Genomic DNA, 19805 nt, shown 5'->3' on the forward strand with positions numbered 1-19805 from the left:
CAAAATTTATACAAAAGTAATTAAACAAAAATTTCCTCCTAAACTTAGCATGGAGTGATCGATAAGGTAGCTTTATCCGATGAAATCTGACAATTATGGGTGTATATTCGTTTTTCTTGTTTTAAAAACTAATCCTAACTATTCAAAGTATTTTATTATACATAAAAACAACATTAAATAACCATATATTTGTCAGAAATAGTTAGAAAAAGTATGATAGCTATACTTAACACTCTTATTAACTTATTTATGACATTAAAAGTCAAATAAATAGTTAATCCTGTGATAAAAAATTATTTATTTCTTTACTTTTCTGCTAAAATGTACTTTCTGGTAGAAAAGTTTGCAAACAAACTAAGTACAAAGTTATTTTTAAAGAGAAGAATCATAATGTATGCAATTATAGAATCATAATGTATGCATCAATAATGTATGCAATTTTGGAGTAGTTTGACGTGTGCGCTTTAGCTAGTAAAAAGAAAAAGAGACTAAATTTCATTTTTTTTTTAAAACTTCCAAAGGCACATTAAAAGAAAATTGAATATCAAAAAGATAACAATAAATCTATAAATGAAAGAGAGCAGTTCAGTAGTGTTGAAAAGTTACTCCTGCACTGGACACAATTGGGCTCATAAAATTACGCAGAATTTGACAATTAGTCGTAACTTTCCTAATGGAAAAATTTCGCGAAATTGGCTAATTTTTAAATATTTAAAGTATTTGTCTGTTTTAAAATTTAGCGAAATCTTTATAAAATATCGTAAACAGGGTGTCCTAAAATTATTGGGACGAACTTTAAAGGGAAGTAGGAGACATCACAAGGATTCAGAGCTGAATAGCACCCCAGGGTCGGAAGCGTCATGGGAAAGTAGTAAGACAGGTATAAGAAACAAAGAGACACAAAATAGAGATCATCTGAAATATTTATTGGTCAAAGATTTTACATTTGCCTGCCATGTGCTGTTGTAGCTGATATGTGAAAATGTCACAAAAGATGTTCAACCTTTTCATAATGCGTTACACCGTTAGGCCTTAAATTGTTGAACTCGATCAAATACTCCTGGATTCTGTTGTATATCCACAGCAGCACAGACGATTCTTGAAACCAGATCCATATCAGAATTCATATGTGCACAGCACTTATTAGTGCGCCCCAAAGAAATAAATCCACGCTGTTTAAATCAGGAGAGCGTGGTGGCAAAGGGAACCAGTCCACCATACTCTCTAATGCTCTTGTGAACCATACCACCTAGCGGCGAACGAAGACATTTTCGACCATGGGTTGCTACGCACATTTGAATCTTTGTGATGTTCCCTACTATCCCTTAAAGTTTGTTCCAATTGGGAAACCCTGAGTTTAACGTAAAAGATTTTCTTCGAATTTAAGGTACTTTAACCTTGACTTTTTCTATCATAGGCTGGGTTAAAGTAACTTTCAACAAGCTTTAAATAATTTTTTATTTTATTTATTTCTTTGGAAAGATAGAGAACATATTCCCTTGAGACAAGACAGACTTCAAAAAAAACTTTTAAATAAATTTTATTCATTAATTCTTTATTTATAATTTTTTCATTAATTATTTTTTTTACTGTATTATTATTTCTTTTAGACAGATTGAGAATACACACCCTCTACAAGAGAGGCTCATTGTTTTAAAAAATATTTAGCAACAATTTGCATTTATTCGATAGATTTTGGTATGCAGTACGAAAAACTGTATTTATCTATTAAATAAGTGAAGTAGTGCTGTTACCAGTGGAAGCTGAAGACGAAACTACAGAGGGACATGAGCCTGAGTGAGGTGGTTTTCCCGTTGAGCTAGGCGTCAATGACCTCTGTTGTTGCTGTCCATCTAATAGAGGAGCTCTACTTTGTGCTGGACTAGGAGGAATCGGAAAGTGGTGAGAAAGTAGGGGAGTAACTAACTTTTCGCCAAAACCCCCATTAATTTGGAGGCCGTTTCCAAGAGCTGTTTGAGTCAAGTCTGGTTGAACAGGTATAACATCTGAAAAGAAACATAAAATTCATTATTGATCTCTACACAGAATAAAATTATAAATCTATGTGTTTGTTTGCGATACACTGTCTGACGTCGAGTATCCAGACATCTACCTAAAATAGAGTATCAGGCCAGTCATTTTCGTGGTTTATCCTAGGATCTTTACAGTGGTTGGAAACATTAATTCTTAGATGTATGTGGACATTCTGAACCATGAACTGTGTTCTTTGGGCTCTAAGGTAATTATTTCGGAAGATTCATTTCTCTTCCAGATGATTCAACGTTCTGCTCACACATCGAAACTTATGCAGTGTGACAAAAAGTGGGTGTTCAAAAACTGGATCTACCCACAATCTAAATTTCATAGAACACTTTAAAAAAATTGGATAGCAGATAGTGTAGCCAGCCAAATTGACGATTCTCATTGCCAATACTCACTTTATATGAGTGTTACGCATGGTAGTCAATTCCTATGGTTATCACCTATCAAAAACTAATGGAAAAATGTCCCGAGACGTGTGCAGGCTGCCATCGATACAAAAGGGTAACTAACATGCTAAATATAATATTTTTTACTTATTTTGACTTAAAGTAGTATAAAATAATGAAAAAGTATGAGAAATGTGCTTAATAAAAATTCTGCGTCAAAGGGTTAAGGGATAAAAGATGCGCTAATATCTCAAATTATGTTTCATATGGGCGACTTGTCGTTACTGCACTAAGATATTATTAGGTAATTGTCTCATATTAGCGACTTAAATTATTCTTTTTAATTGTATTGTATTTTGGTACACTTCTGTAAAAAAATTAAGCATACTTTTACCATGGGTATAAATAGACAATTTTGCTTAACTTTTGACACTAGTGTAATAAAAACCTGCAAGCTTATATTTTCTCAGTAGAGTTTCTGATCCACAAAGCTCGACAAAACTGCGAAGTTCATGGTTGAATTAAAAATAAGATAAATTAGAAAAGCAATTACCATTTTTTAATTACAGAGAACCAGTATTTATGCTAGTGATAGGTCATGATACGAAAAAAAAATGTAATCTGAATCAAATACCATTTCCATTCTTTTTTATTCACCCTCCATTTTGAAGTGACCAAAGAAGAAACATAAAAAAAAAGAACATTAAAGCAAAGAGTCAAAATGCAACTTTGTTTCGGGCTCTTAATTAGTGGCAAAACATTCGTGCCTGGATTTCTTCAAGGGGCACCACCCTAACATAAGAACTAATTCTCGTGTAACATTTAATCCGGCTTTGTTGAAAGGCGTTGGGCAAACATAGTGACATCGCATTTCCTGTTTTCATTTCGAACAGGCAAGTGATTCGATTTCTGGTAACATAGTCGAGTTAACTGGATTGTGAAGGAGAAATAGGCTTTGATTTCAGGCCTCCGTTGTTTAACCGACGGGAAAGGGGCAGTTCTCTGTTACTATCCAAAGGCGTCTTAGTTACGAACGTAACTCGAACGGAATGGGGGGAATCGAACTCATTAAATGAATTGTTCCTACGGGATTTTGACGCTCAAGGCGTTTCCAATTTCTGGGAGTAACATGGCCCGTGATGTAATAAATACCTTTGTTTCCGTCAAAAGAGTAAAATAAAAATTGCAGATATTTTCAGAACGTTTAAGGAATAACGTCGTTTGTATGATGACAAGAAATGTGTAGTAGGTGTAGAAGTATTTCATATTGAATGCTCCGTAATGGACAGAAAAGCTTTTTATTATTTTTTTGAAAAGTTGAAATTATTTAATTTTTGTTTTCTAGAGAATACGAATTAAAGCTTGTAAACAAGTACGAAAATTAAACAATAACAAAAACAAATAACTTTAAGAAATTATCTCCAAAATGATTCAGAAAAATACTGCATAGCATATATTTTTTTTCTTCAAAATGATGCTGATAGACCATGCTAAAAAAAATAGTCCAATGTTTTCATTCAAATTTACTAAAAGTACCGCGACAAAGTTAAACTAAACTGGTGATCTTTTGGTATAAAAGATAAAAAAAAGTGTTCTTTTTCAAAAAATTCTAATAATTTTTTTCTGTTATATACTGTAAGATAGGTACATAAAATGAAATGTGGAGTTATAGTTGGAATATTGTGAATTCCAACTATGTGTGTCATATAATCAGGTCCAAATTTGGTTATAGTAAAAAATTAATCCTTCCTATAAATATTTTATGTAATACAACAACATCACAATATTATTTACTGTAAATATAAATAACCTATAAATACCTATAAATATTACCTATACATATAACAGCAACACAATATTAGTTACTTTTCATATAGACTATACATCTCTGTCCTGTCGCTTAGATAATACTAGTCTCTGTTGAGAGACAGCAACACAATATTAGTTACTTTTAATGGAAACTACACATCTCTGCCGTGTCGCTTAGATGGAACGAGTCTCTGTTGAGAGACAGCAACACAATATTAGTTACTTTTCATGGAAACTATACATCTCTGCCTTGTCGTTTAGATGGAACGAGTCTCTGTTAAGAGACAGCAACACAATAGTAGTATTAGTTGCTTTTCATGGAAACTACACATCTCTGCCGTATCGTTTAGATAGAACGAGTCTCTATGTTGAGAGACAGCTACAATATTAGTAACTTTTCATAAAAACTACACATCTCTGCCGTGTCGCTTAGATGGAACGAGTCTCTGTTGTGAGACAGCAACACATTAATAGTTGCTTTTCATAGAAACTACACATCTCTGTCGTGTCGCTTAGATAGAACGAGTCTCTGTTGAGAGACAGCAACACAATAATAGTTGCTTTTCATAGAAACTACACATCTCTGTCGTGTCGCTTAGATAGAACGAGTCTGTGTTGAGATAGCAACACAATATTGGTTAATTTTCACAGAAGTTACTCATCTCTGTCATATGTGTGGAGTATTAAAATCTGTTTGCCTTCTAAACCACAAAAATGAGAATTATCGTTTTTTATTGATCCAGAGTTTCAACTTCTTACTTAAATAATAAACTAATTCGGATAATTATGAAGAACTCATCTTGCCAACCGTAACACTACGATTGGCAGATATGTACTCGATCTTATTAAATCTAGATAAATTTACTGTATTTAACAGGCAGTTGCAATTATAATACGATAATGTCAAAAATAAGCAAAGTGAACAATTTAATAGTTCATTATACAACCATTTACTGCTAGTATGACTTTTAAAACTAATACCCTTCTTTGTAATACCTCTTCAGATTACAAGATATCTTATGTAACCCTTTATAAGTCCGAGAAAAGTATCTCTTCTCACCAACTTACATTTAAATTCCATTTATTTTTCCATCTAAGATTTGTGCGGCCACCAGCTGATATGAACAGAAAATACAATAAACAAATAAATACGAATATAGGTCCTTGTTTGTATAAATGTGGGTACCAGTGAAGGTTTGTTCGGGGTCAAGAAGAGAGGCCAAGACTGAGGAGCTGTTTTCCTTCGTGGGTTATGCATTTGTTTATGTTTCATGGAGTTTATTTGTAGTTATAAACAAAGATTTATAAATTTAGTCATTTATAAGCATATAAGTGTAAGTTTATGGCCATTTCTCTATGGTAGGCAAAATTTTGAAAATCCTACTACTTTTCCACCAAAAAAAAAAGACATTTAGGTTTCTAGTGGAAACCTGCATTTAGGCTGAATATCATTTCATTCAGTATTCGTCAGAATGGTAGATTTCATAACTTAAAATACTTTAAAAGGCTTTTCAAAGGATTGTAATACACGTCGTATATCAAGATACATATTTATAAAAAATTATTTTTAATTAGCACCAAAATATTTTAAAATCTGTCATACACACATTTTATTTATTTATTCTTTAATTTTCGATATTTCAATTAAATATTTTTGAATCAATATATAAAGAGTCAAAGGACAGATGATCTGCAGGGAAACTATCCTCACGGTTCCTTTCTTTTACAGAATCAATTACTGCCAGTTTTCGATGCAGTGAATCACTGGTATTTAGTGGAACATCTTCCGATATGGCTCCCTCTCCCCCAAGGGTAAAAGGGGACACCGGGGCATTGGAATGGAATTGTCTTGTTCTCTTCCAATAGACAAGTTCGTGGCATCTCTCGAATCCCATCAAAAGAATCCCCCCAATTCTCTTATCCTAGACTAAATCTTAACAAAATCAATTTTGAAACTTTTATTCCACAATTTATACTAAGCTGGAATTCCAGAAATCAACAATAAGCAATTCATTTACTTTTTTGCTCCTCTTTGGAATTTGTTACATTTGGATTTAATAATGATTAAAATAACTTAGGCGATTACTATCATTTAAAAATAAAATACAAAAAAATATTTAAAAATAAAAAACATATAAAAACTTTTGTCCGATCTCTTGGGATCATATTGTCAGCAAAGAATTCAATTCAGTACAAAAACAAAAACAAATGTAAATTTCTTCAGAGAAAGTGCATTTATGATTCCAATTTCGAACTCTAAAATATCGTTTGCACTAAGTAATTAGTATGCTCGAAGTTACACAAGAAATCATGAAGTTTGTGTCCTAATAAGTGAAATCATTCGATCAAAAGTTATTCAGGGTGGTCCATTTCTTTCTTTGGTGTATTGTACATGTTTACTGATGTGCCATATAAAGTTACCTCAAATGGCATATAAATTATGCTAAATGTCAAATAAATTATGTTAAATGTCATATAAAAATATGCCAAATGACATATGCTAAATGGTAAGTAAGTTAAAATGTAACTCTCAGACCGTTAGTCATGGCTTTTTCCTAACTTAAATATGTAGGCTTTTTTATATTGAAAAAAGTATATTTTCTCAACATTATTCAGTGGTTCGTATAACATAGAAATTTTAAAAGTAATTTTACCCAGGAGCTAGAAAAATTAGAGGATTTTAAAAGAATTAGTCAAGCAAAAAGTTATTAGGATTTTTTTGATAATTAAATAATGAAGAAATAAAAATACAAGACAATAGGATTTTTTCTAATTTTAAACATTTTATGCGTCAAACAGTTAGGTTAAAAATCCACTAAGATGCGTTTAAAAAAATTCTTTAAAAAGGGTTGTTATATTAGTGATATCGATACCTGGATTTAACTGAAGTATTGATTAAAAATCCAGCAAATTTACCAATAAACTCACATTTTATTTATCCTCAAATATTAACTAATAAAATATATATATTATATATATGTCAAGAGTCGTTTGTCTTCAATGCAATAAATCTAGTGGCGGATAAGTTAAATGAAGAAAGTTTAAGGAAATAAGATCATGATCCTCGTTTTCAAAGAACTTAACACTGGCCAAAGAATTTTAAAGAAGCGTAAAAAATAAGTTAAAATTTAAGAAAAGGAGTTATTCAAGCAAACTTATAGATATTTAGGAATTTTTTGACAATCAAACAATGGAGAAATGAGGAGCTTGGTTTCAGAAACAATGGGATTTCTTCCAATTTCAAATTCTTTTATGGCTATTTGGTCAACATCTTGAATTACGAAGACATTAAAGAGATTCACAAAAGCGTGTTATGGTTCGCGTGAAAGGAACATCTTTTGTTCTAGACTACATTCTCTGACATTAAAGCCTGAAGACTGAAATTAGTTTCATTCATTTAATAAATGCAGGATTTTTAAGCAAACTGAGAACTATACCATTGAACTGGAAGAAACTTTTGTTGTGACAAAGGGAACTAATTAAAATATTTTAGCAATTCCTTTTCTATTTAATCAGAAAAATGACCTACAGGCTATTTAACATAAATATTTATTATTTTAATTTGATATAGATGGCAAAGGGTGCGTTTTATTTTATCAGCGTCGCTAAACAGCTTACCCAAATGTAGAATGAGACCATTAGGCACGGTTATTATCAACTTGGTGTTATTAGTCAACGTTAGTCATTACGTTAGTCTCGGAGGCATTTACTCTACTTAAAAGAGAAGGCAAGTTTTGAACCAAGTGTTGGAACAAATAAGCCACTGTGGAAGACAGTTTGAGATTGAACTATGAGATAAAAGAGATGGGAAGTTTTGAACCAAGTATCGGAATAAATAAGTCACTGTGGAAGACAGTTGAGATTGAACCATGAGATAAAAGAGATGGAAAGTTTTGAACCAAGTATCGGAATAAATAAGTCACTGTGGAAGACAGTTGAGATTGCACTATGAGATAAAAGAGATGGTAAGTTTTGAACCAAGTATCGAAACAAATAAGTCACTGTGGAAGACAGTTGAGATTGAACTATGAGATAAAAGAGATCGGAAGTTTTGAACCAAGTATCGGAACAAATAAGCCACTGTGGAAGACAGTTTGAGATTGAAGAGATTGGAAGTTTTGAACCAAGTATTGGAACAAACAAGCCACTGTGAAAGACAGTTTGATATTGAACCATCATTTGAATTGCAAGGAGAGAGAAACCATGAAAATCTACCACGGTTTTCACAACTTCAAACGATCTCTACTCATACGCGATCTACCACTGTGGATATTTTGACATCAGTACTGTGATACGACGGTTTGTCAACTTTATCTAGCATAGGGTTTGTTAACTTTTGCCATATTAATAAAGTTTTTAAGATATATGCATTCACACTTTTTTGATAAGACTGTAAAACTATCGAAATGATATTAGCAAAATATATGCTCAAACAATTTAGAAATGAATAATTTGCTCTTATTTATAACAGAATCTGGTTTTAAATTTGAATTTAAACCATTAAAAAGCTTCGAACTTAATTTGATGTCACTTGGTATAGAGAAAGAGGGGCAAACTGCTCATCAGATTCCAATTTATTGAAATATTAACTTACCCTTTGCAATATGTTTGTGATTTTTCTCTCCATGATTGAAGAAAAATCGTAATATCAAATTTTATGACACTTAAAGAATTTTAGTTTAGGGTTATCCTGAACGTTCTAAACACAAGCAAAAGAAAAGACATTTTATTTCGACCTTATTTTAACCATAATATCATCATCACATTGCATTTTGCTACATTATGTTACATATATTGAATTATGTTACATATACTCATTAATGATTTATACCGGAAAAAAACTCAACATGCAACAGGTTGTTCTCGTATTTAATTTTATTTTCATTTAATTTAATTTAACCACTAGTAAAAATATTAATTTTTTACCATTAGAAACAAATCATGTAATTAGATCTGAAAATGAGCAGAGAAAAAAAAAACAATACTTTATTAAGATTGAAAACCCAACAAGTATGCAATTGAATTTCATTTAGAATTTCATATTGAATTTCATTGACTATTTTTATTTTTCATGTTCACTTATGACAAATTATACAAGAACTTCTGAGAAGCAAAAAAAAAGAAAAAAAGAAAAAAAAGTGAAATATAAAAATTGCTGAAACATTAAAGTATTCCAGAACCAAACTTCCAGAAAGATCTAACGAAACTGTTTCCTTTATTTTTAACCAAGCAACTAAAAACTGAGAGGATTCTGAAACCCGGGGGAAAACACGTGAAAAATAAAAAGGAAAACACCCTGTCATCAAGCTTTACGTGGACAAATAGAAGAAAAGCCGATTACTTTTCCGCAAAGGCGTATGGGTCGTGGTCATACACGAGCTTAATGACGCATCTAAGACCTTTATGGTCATGACCTAAGAAAACGACCAATGGACGAAACGACAAGGGGTTGAGATGGAACTGGGGAAAGAAAGTGAGATATATAAAAAAAAGAAGTTTGATCTCTATAAAATTGTTGGTGAGGCAACATGTCTGAAGGAAGTGTAGCTATAACAGTTACCGCAAATCCTAGATAACGCCTCAGATAACGATAATTTAGAGCTGCGTCGTAATAGTCTCTGACTTGTTTTAGGCTTTCATGGCTGTATTTTACCTGGAAGCAAAGTAAGTTTAAGCCGAGGTCCGAGATTAGTTGTTCCTGCTGCTTACTGCTTTATTTTTTATATGAGGGATGATTCGCCTATTTGGGAAGCGATTGGCTTGTGAATAAGAAAAACTAGAAAATTGTGGAATATTTCAAGATTAGTTAGAATGATATAAAAAAAATGATAAGTGAATGTAAATAAGATAAGTTGGTCTCGGATATTCATGCCTGATAACGATAATTTAGAGCCGCTTCGTAATAGTCTCTGACTTGTTTCAGGCTTTCATGGCTGTATTTTACCTAAAAGCAAAGTAAGTTTAAGCCGAGGTCCGAGATTAGTTGTTCCTGCTGCTTACTACTTTATTTTTTATATGAGGGGTGATTCGCCTATTTGGAAAGCGATTGGCTTGTAAATAAAAAAAAAACTAGAAAATTTGGCGGAAAGTTTCAAGATTTGTTAGAATGATAAAAAAAATAAATGATGTATGAATATGAATAAAATAAGTTAGTCTCGGGTATTTATGCCTGAATAAATCGACGAAAACATTTACATCACTAAAGCAAGTAGGCATTTGTTAGTGTATGAATATTTCAAAATGTATATTTCTAAAAACCTTCTAAAATAAGTATTTACATTAAGTGTCACAAATTAATATTTAAGTTAAGTAAAAATAAAAATGCTATAAAAAACAGTTAAATTGCTAGTGAGGAAGGCAGGATTGAAAATAAATACAGTTTTATTGCAATTTGGAGGTATTTCTAATAATAACCCTTCAACTCCATCATTTTTTCTCCAGCAATTTAACAGGTTTTGATGTTTTCAGTCCCGCTATATTTTCAGTAGCGATTCGTTAGATCTCGATAGTGTTTTTTTTATAATAATAAAATAATAAAAACATAATAAAATAATAAAGTAATTATAATAATAAAAACGTTAGATTTCAAAGCCATTCTTCAAATATTTACTCGCTAAGTAAACCTTGTGACGTCTATTTTACATAGACAGGAAAAAAATCCAATAAAGCATTTACAGATTTCTGCACATTTAAGTGAACAAAATAAAGAAAAATTCTCGCTAAGACTCTATAAAACTAAAATTTAAACAACATTTCATCTTTTATCGTCAATTTTTAATAAAATGATAAGATATGATTGATACTTTCTTAAACTCTTCTAAAGAAATCTTTTTTGAAAGTTATTAAAGCATGTTTTTTTACAGATCTGCTAAGAGAAACGTTGCTTATCTTAACAATAATCTATTATTAACTGTGAATAAAGGCACAATAATTTTCTGTTTTCAATTTTTTCACTATAATAAATTTCCAGATTATTATTCCTAAAACAAAATATTTAATAAAATTAATAAATAAAAAAAATCTAACTTTATGACAATAAGTATTTTTAATAAATATTATAGATTAAACTAATTATTATGATTTAAATATCATGAATGTCTAATTAAAAAAGTATAAAAAATAAAACAGAATTATTTTTAAATTAATAACATTTGTAAACGGAAAAATTTCGATATTAAAGAAAGAAGGAAAGTAAGAAAAGGGGAAATAAAATGTTCCACGTCGCGAATTGAACGCCAACAGACTTAGAGTGAGGCAGTCTCCTACCATTAGGCGAATGCATATTTACCGCAAAGGCAGTCTCCTACCATTAGGCCAATGCATATTTACCACAGTAAAGATTTAATTAGTACATAATTGTATGCTTAAATTTTCAACTGCTTTTTTCGGAGAATTGGTTAGGTACTGCGCGTTATTATTTTAAGGGGTGAACGCCCTTAACCCTATGACGCACCGGTGTTTCCTTTTGTATATTTTTTTCTGACCCTTTAATTACAAGCAAAAATATTTTGTGTTATTTTTTAATTATAAAAAACAATCTAATAGTTACTAAAAATATTTTAGATTGTGGAAGTTATATTTGTACTGAAATATAAAATCCAAAAAAAAAGTAGTCTGAAAAACTTTTTTCCCATTCATATTCAAAAATTTTTGAATCATTGATTTTGTATAGTAAAGAAATTTAAATGATGAATATCTGCTTCTATTAGATCTAAAAAACTGCAAATAAGTGCAAATTTAAAAAATTATTATTAGGAAGTAAGCCATGTTTTTTTTTTTAAACAAGTTAAATGCCATGGGGGTCACCGGTGACCGGCACTGAGTTTGTTCCTAGCTCCACTGGAGTCACCTGTGACCGACTAAGCGAAGATTATTAGAAACACATAATTCGAGTAAATTTTTAAAGCTTTTATTTTTTAATATTATTATCGTTACTAGAATGGTTTGAAGAAATTAATGCAATACATATTGAGAAAATCCTTTTGGCCAGACGGGCAAGCCATGTAAAATTAGCGTGGCATTTAAAGAGTTAATGCAGAGAAAGACACTGATGTTTCATGTTGTATTTAATTATTAAAAATGCTAAATACAATATTTTTGACCTAAATTAATACAAAATAATGAAAAAAAAATGGAAATTATGATTAATAAAAATTATGCGTCAAAGGGTTTAAGTATACGACTTAAAAACCATGATTCAAACCAAAGAGAATTTCCAAATGATTTCCTTCCTTTATTGGTTACATTTCCTAATTTCTAAATGGAACGATATTCATCTAAATTTAAAAATTATTATTCTAATATTTATAAATATTTTATTAATTTTCATGATAAAAAAAATAGGTTATAAATTCATAGTTCAATCTTATTCTAAAATGCATTTATTTGATACTTTTTTTAATCGAATTTATCAAAAACTTAACCGTAAGTAAAGTAAAAAAACCAAAATTACAATAAAAAATTCTAGCAAACACAAATTTTAAATTCCTGACGTTTGACATCATTATCCAGACGAGCTCGTTTTTTTTCTCTCTCTCTCAAAAATAAAATTGAATGGAAAACTTTTGGGTAAAATAAATGTAAAATAAGAAGATATTTTTAACCCACTTCTTTTCCAGTTACAGCAGCAGCTATTAAAGTGAAATACGAGCAGAAAGATGGACTCTTTTTCCATCAACAGTCAATGTTCTTGAATGTGTATTCACAGACAGTATTTGAAATAGAGGGAGATGAGTTGTAACTCTGCTACTGCTTGCATAGTCGTTTGAAACATTCTTTTCAAAATAAAATTCGATTACATTAGTGTATAGAATGTCTCATTGAACATTGAGGACAAATAAGCCAAAGAATTCATCTTATGCATTTTGACAAGATATGTGCCTTCAAATAGTAAGGTTATTTCAGACAGCACATAAAATTCATAAAATATAAAGCAATGGAAGAATTGTTTTCTGTTGTTTAATGTGTGAGCAAATTCTAATCATCGATATAATTTAATTCAGTTGAATACTCTGACTTATTCAAATCACGTGCGCAAAGTTGCTTTACGAGTTGTTTAAATATGTCAGCTATGTCATCAAACCGATTTTTGTGCCTCCAAGTACTGCTATATATTACTGATTGAGAAATTATGTGAATTAACTTATGGATTTTGTAATAATATACAATAATATGTAAAAGAATACATTGTTTAATTAAATGCAAATTTATATGAATGGATAAAGAAATAAAAAATAATACAATAAAATAATATATAACTTAATATAATTGTGGGGAGAGTTGATATCGACAATGCCAACCTTCATCTATCTGAAGGTACCTCGTGACTGAATCAAGTTAGCAAGTCTTATATAACAGTGAATTGATGTTTAATAATTGTAGTGATAATTACGTCACAATGCTCCCCTACCAGAATTTTATCAGGGATAGAATTCGATGAACAAATACCACTAGTTGCTGTACTTGTGAAAGACCGGGAGAGCTGGATTAAGGTAACCGGGTTTTTGAGTGCTAAATGTGAGAGGTGTATTAATTTCACGGTCGTAGTCGCTCCTGTGTTGCCTTTAGCAGTCGAGTGTATGCAGGCTGACGTTGTGTATGATCGAGACGAGACAGAGCAGCAACAGCGCGAGGAGGTGGATAATGTCGCAGTCACAAGTAGCAAGTCAACTGTTCCATCTAGACCATCCATCGAAGTGGGCGTTACTGTCTAGGTAGGCGTGTTCATATCGAAGTAGGCGTGTTCACATCACGTCCGAAGGTCACCAATGTGGGGGGAGGAGTTATCGACTATGTCAACCTTCATCTATCAAAAGGTACCTCATGATTCAATCAAGTTAGCATGTCTTACAATTATTGTTTAATAATCGTAGTGGTAGTTACGCCACATAATAATAACTAATTGAAAAGGAACCGAAAAAGAGACAATTAAGTCTCTAATATTTTGAATGAGCTGTTTAAAATTAATAATTTATTATCACAAATAAAATTTATATACTATAAGCAAACCATAATAATGTGATTAATTAGGTTAGCATAAGTTTATTTAATTAATCAAAATTAGTTTTAGATACTGGTAAAAGAAAATCTGTATCTTAAAATTCCAAATTAAACGGTTTACTTCTAAATTACGAAGAATATTAAAAATTTTCTGAACAAGTTTTATAAATATTACAAGCATGGTACTGTTTATTTGCATGCAATTACTATAACGGTAAGTATTTATTTGTGCCTATAAAGCTTATTAAAAAGCACTCACAAAATTAAAAAGAACGTTTAAGAATTTATTTATTTATATTAAAAAAAATAATGTTATATGCAGGGCTTGCAACTTTGTATGCTTTTTGGGAGAACTTCTTCAGGTGGAAATAAGTTAATGCTTTAATGTATGATTGTTTGTTTTGGAAATCTGATAAAAAGTTATTTTCCTCGCCAACTACACGTTAATGCAGAGGTTGCCAAAGTGGTCTATATAGACCCCCAGGGGTCTATTTAACATAAGCGGGGGTCGATCTGAGCCAGGGGGTAGAATGGGGGTCGATCCGAACCGGAAGGGTCGATTAGTCGAAGGAGTATCAGTGTTTCTCAGATATGTGACAATTAAAAATAAAAGACTTGGAAATATATACAGGTAATCTTCAAAAATTGAGCGACGATTTTAAACTGCGTTTTGTTGATTTGGAAAACATTGACATCCCTGATTGGATTATTGTGCCATTTTCTGCTCAAATTGAAAACGTGGACATCAACCTGCAAGATGAACTTGCTGAATTATTATGGGGATTTGAAGCAAAGACGCTTTTTAAAAATTTAACAATAAGCAAATTTTGGACAAATATAAATATAATGCAAAAATATGTAAGACTTTACGAAATAGCTCAGCCATTTATGATAGCATTTCCAAGTTCCTATATGGTTGAAGCCGGTTTCAGTCACGTAAATTCAATCTTAACTAAGAACAGAAATAAATTAAATGTGGAGTTTCGAGGGGATTTAAGATTAAAATTGACCAATTTTGAACCCAATATAACGAACCTTGCAAAAAAAAAAAAAAAAACACCAGGCACACCCATGTCATTGATTAAGAAGCAATAAATCCGTAGTTACTTTACTTATTATTTCTACTTACTTATAATTACTTATTATTTCATAAATATTAAGGTATTTATATTTCAACATTAATATATTTTTCATAAAACTATTGTTACACTATGTACTATTACTTTAATAAATGTTCAAAATCATAAAATAAATGTACAAACACAGTATCTAATAGAGTTTTATTTTAATTAACAGAAAATTACTTTTATGGGGGTCGATGGAGATTTCGAAAAATTATGTAGGGGTCGATGATCAAAAAGTTTGTCAACCCCTGCGTTAATGATACAAAAGTTCATATGAAACGCCATTTTGTTTCAAATTTCTCGTGGTGAGGATTTTAAAATGTAAGCAAAATTAACAAAAATTCTCTGAAGCTTTAGTTTCAAATTGTCCATCACTCCATAAAATATTTTGCAAAAAGCATAGTAGTTGGCAGTTCTGTGTATTGTGGGCTAAAACATACATTTCTGAAAATCTGGTTTCGATAATATAGAATAGTTTTGGAATGTCGAGAATTTAGGAAAAAATAAATAATAATTTTAAAACTTTCTCAATTAAATTATAATCTAACCTTGATATCAGTAACTTCAATAACTCGAATTTTCATATTACAAGAAAAAATCATGTTTGATATGGTGATAATATAAAAAAAAACTTCTTTTGGTCAAATGCATTTCCTGATAATTCTCCATGATTTCAGGAAATATTTGTGATCACCAATTTTACTTACAGTTTCCTAAAGAATTTAAAATGTTTTTTTTTTTAAATTTCCAAAGTTTAAAAACTTTTATTGAACAATTAAATGAATTATTTTTTGAAACCCAAATAAGAAAGAGAATGCTATGACAAGAAATTGACTGAATCATCCATTCTTAAAGAAGTAGATAGGCAAGATGAGCAACTAGTTTATGTGGAAAAAGTTTTCCTTATATGGTGATTAGGAATAATCAAACATATTAAAATAGGCAAACTCATTTCGAGATATATACAAAAAAAAAGGAAGACTATGAAACGTAAGAATTTCAGCAAAACGTGAAATCAAATAAAAAATCAAATATATTGTCCTACTTTAATCTTTTTTATAGTTTTTTGGAGTAAATATATGTAATTCAACTTTTAAAATATCAGTACAGTTATTATTTTGACTGAATTTATAAAAATATTCGTTTCTCTATGTCTCGAAATTTTTACCATTTTTCTTTGAATTCCTTGTATCAAAGTTCATCCGTACTTTTGAGAAAGAAAAAAATAAAAATTTAAATTTTCTTTAAAGTTCCGTTTGTCTTTTTTTCCTTCTATTTTTTTCATAACTAAAATGATTGTGTTATAACTAAATGAAAAAAAAAAATGGTATTTTTCATTTTGTTCATAAAATAACTATCAAACACCAAAATTGAAAAAAGATTCTAACATTTTTGTTATATCTCTAACATTTGGTGTATTGTGTCACCAACACTAGAATATTTCTCAAAATAGAAGTATATTTATACTAAAAATGAGCAAAAAAAAAAGCAAAATAAAAGAATTGTAGTTTTAACCCACATCACAATTACTGTTTTTCTGTAGTTAGCAGAAAAACAGTAATTGAAATGTTGGTGAAAAATAACTCTCCTCAAATTTCATTTACAAAAGTGAATCAATCAGAGTTGTGATGCTTATAAGCAGTATCATGCCATAAAAAACTAAATAGAATTTATACATTCGAATGTTATATAATACGCTTACGAAGCCCGCTGTTTAGTGAGTTTACATTTTGTAGATAATATTTCGAATACTTTTAGTATTAGAGGGTATATTGCATTAGGGGGACCGGAAAGTAATGTCATTTTGACTCATTAAATATTTGTTACTCTTAAAAACCAATTCCCTTTTTTTCGATCCGGCAATGAAAGGTTGTTGCTAACGAGGGTGAATACATTATTGATTAAAAATAAAATCTTGATAACAAATATCAAATGCACTGAAACGACAATACTTTCCGGCCCCCCTAATATTTATATATTTTTGAATACTTTTAAAATATAGACAGTTCAGGTAAAGTGATAATATGTTTTTGATTTTTTTCGAATTTTAATAATTTGAAACTAGGAATAATAACTCTTCAAAACCATAAAAATTGTTTAACAATCAAATAAAGCAGAGTTTATGAATTTTTTTTCTTCATATTTGAACTTCAGTAAACAAAGTCAGAAAAAGAAGTACGAATTCAACATTTGCTCTACAGCGGCGATCGTTTTCTTCTAAGAAGAAATTGATTAATGCATTTTTATATTATTCAGTACCAAATTGACGAAAATAACGGTTATATATATTTCTAGTTCTTTTAGATTCTATAAACTAGATCACGAAATTACGAATGGAAATCAGGACGATTCGTCTTCTGTCCAAAACCACCCATCTCTTCTTGTGGATTCACTTAAAGGAAAATTCAAACTGAAACCATTCTTCGAGGAAACCATCTGAATTGCAGATGAAAACCTATTTGTTCCACCCACTCTTTTTCCCTTTTTACATTTCTCAGAAGAGGACAGATTTCGCTTCCGATTTTATCAACATTTAATTCAGAGAGTGGATTCTGGGGAAAGTCGACTTCTTGGAAAGATATCGGAGAAAAGTCTTTTGTAGTTTGCTTCAGTTTTCGCCATTTTGAAAATGTAGTGATGGAAATTTGTAAAGGAATAGAACGATAAAGGGTAAAACCGTGATGGTGACGTATTAAGAAATATGTTAACGCTTGAAAGTTACGTCTATTTGAAGATAAAATGGAACACTGGTTAGTAAAAATTTAAACACTTTAAAATTTCGAGGCATTTACTAAACAAGAATGAAGATGTTTAGAAAGTGTGACATAAGAATTTTTTTTTTTTTACCAGTTTAAAGAGTATATACGTTGAACCTAATCTTTATTGCTGTGAGTATGACGAGTTCTTTAAAACGTCGTGTAAAATTAAACAGTTACCATTGACTATAAAAACTTGAAATTCCAATAAAATATAAGGAGAATATTGTTTTTTGGTTTGTTAATTTATATTACCGACGCCCGGTGGCTGAGTGGTAGCGCTTCGCGCTCCCGTGCCACAGGTCCTGGGTTCGATCCTCGGGCCGGGCAAGGTTGACTCAGCTTTTCATCCCTTCAGTGGGTCAATAAATGAGTACCAAGCATGCTTGGGAACTAAACACTGGGGGTTTCGCGTTCGACTGACCACCTAACCGGAACATCTGCTCCTGCACCCCAGAGCCCAATGTCAAGAAAACTGAGAGCCCAAGGTCAAGAAAACTGAGATGGACACAATAGGCCTTGGCCCTCTATGGGCTGTCGCGCCACTGAGTTTAGTTTAGTTTAATTTATATTACCATCGAAACTTCTTGGGGATATCTGCTACTCTCTCGACAGCAAACCATGTACCGTCTCGTCTAAAAATGATGAGCTTCGATATTAATGAAGAAGAAATTTAGTATTGGTTACAGTTAATAGAAAATGCCAGGAACATCAAATTTGATGTTCATCTATCAATTGATGAAAATGTTGTAACTTTAGTTTCAGCAAATATTTCCAGAATCAATCGAAGAAGTGATAAGTTATACCGATGAATATGGTAAAACGGAAACAAAATTAGTGCCAACATCTAGGGAAAGCCTTTGAAGGGCCGATGAATTCCTGAATTCACACGAATTTAAAGATAATAAACAGAAATTTGCTACAAATGCCAAAAATTTATTATTTGCGCTGAGAAAAGAGTGTTCGAACCCCTTTTTCTGAATACTATATCATTTCACACAATTTGACAATTTTCAAAATTATTTGTACTTGGATACTAAACATGTGCTACTCCCCAATTTTTACATGGAGAAAACAACTAAAATACTAGCGAGTATTAGTGAAATAAATAATTCAAGTTTTATTGTAAAAAATGTAAACAATAATGTCTAAATAAAAGTATTTATTTCCCCTAAAAATACAATTAACATTTTTTTCTCACTCTTTTGAATGGCTGTATCCTTTTACTACACTTCTGTTTTCCAGTATCCCATAATAAATTGAATATTTATTTATTTTCCAACAGAATTATATTTTCAATGATGACAACATATCTGGAATTTGATCAAGAGAAGAAAAAAAAAGTCTAGATAATCAGCAAGGTTTTCTTTCTTTCAAAAATAAATGATTTCAGAGTATTCTGATAGTGTCTTTAGTTCCCTTTTCTCGGTGTTTTATCGTTAATTTAGCAAGTGTAAAGATATTCTAATTGATTTAAGTGATGAGAAGAGTTACCCCGTTGTACAATAATTTGACCAAAATGTTTGATGTAAAAAGTTGTATTCACCTGTTGTAGTTGGTTGCTTTGAAACCCTCAATTAATATTAGGTTCTTATCAACGATGTTTTGTGTAAATACCCTGGGTTGTAAGTAATGGTATGTAATTACTGGCTGTATCTAATTACTATATTGTGATATTGGTAGCAGAT

The 19805-nt window shown here is 30.8% G+C and overlaps 1 protein-coding gene across 2 annotated transcripts in view; it reads right to left on the minus strand.

The window, feature by feature from the left end:
* Positions 1-19805, minus strand: part of LOC107437991 (netrin receptor UNC5C) — a 347353-nt gene that overhangs the window by 32450 nt on the left and 295098 nt on the right. For both annotated transcript variants that reach the window (XM_043038737.2, XM_043038736.2), the window contains exon 7: positions 1755-2006. In XM_043038737.2, the coding sequence (XP_042894671.1) occupies positions 1755-2006 (252 nt within the window). The remainder of the gene's footprint in view (positions 1-1754; positions 2007-19805) is intronic.

The sequence above is a fragment of the Parasteatoda tepidariorum genome, chromosome 4 (assembly GCF_043381705.1).
Source record: "Parasteatoda tepidariorum isolate YZ-2023 chromosome 4, CAS_Ptep_4.0, whole genome shotgun sequence".
NCBI lineage: Eukaryota > Metazoa > Arthropoda > Arachnida > Araneae > Theridiidae > Parasteatoda > Parasteatoda tepidariorum.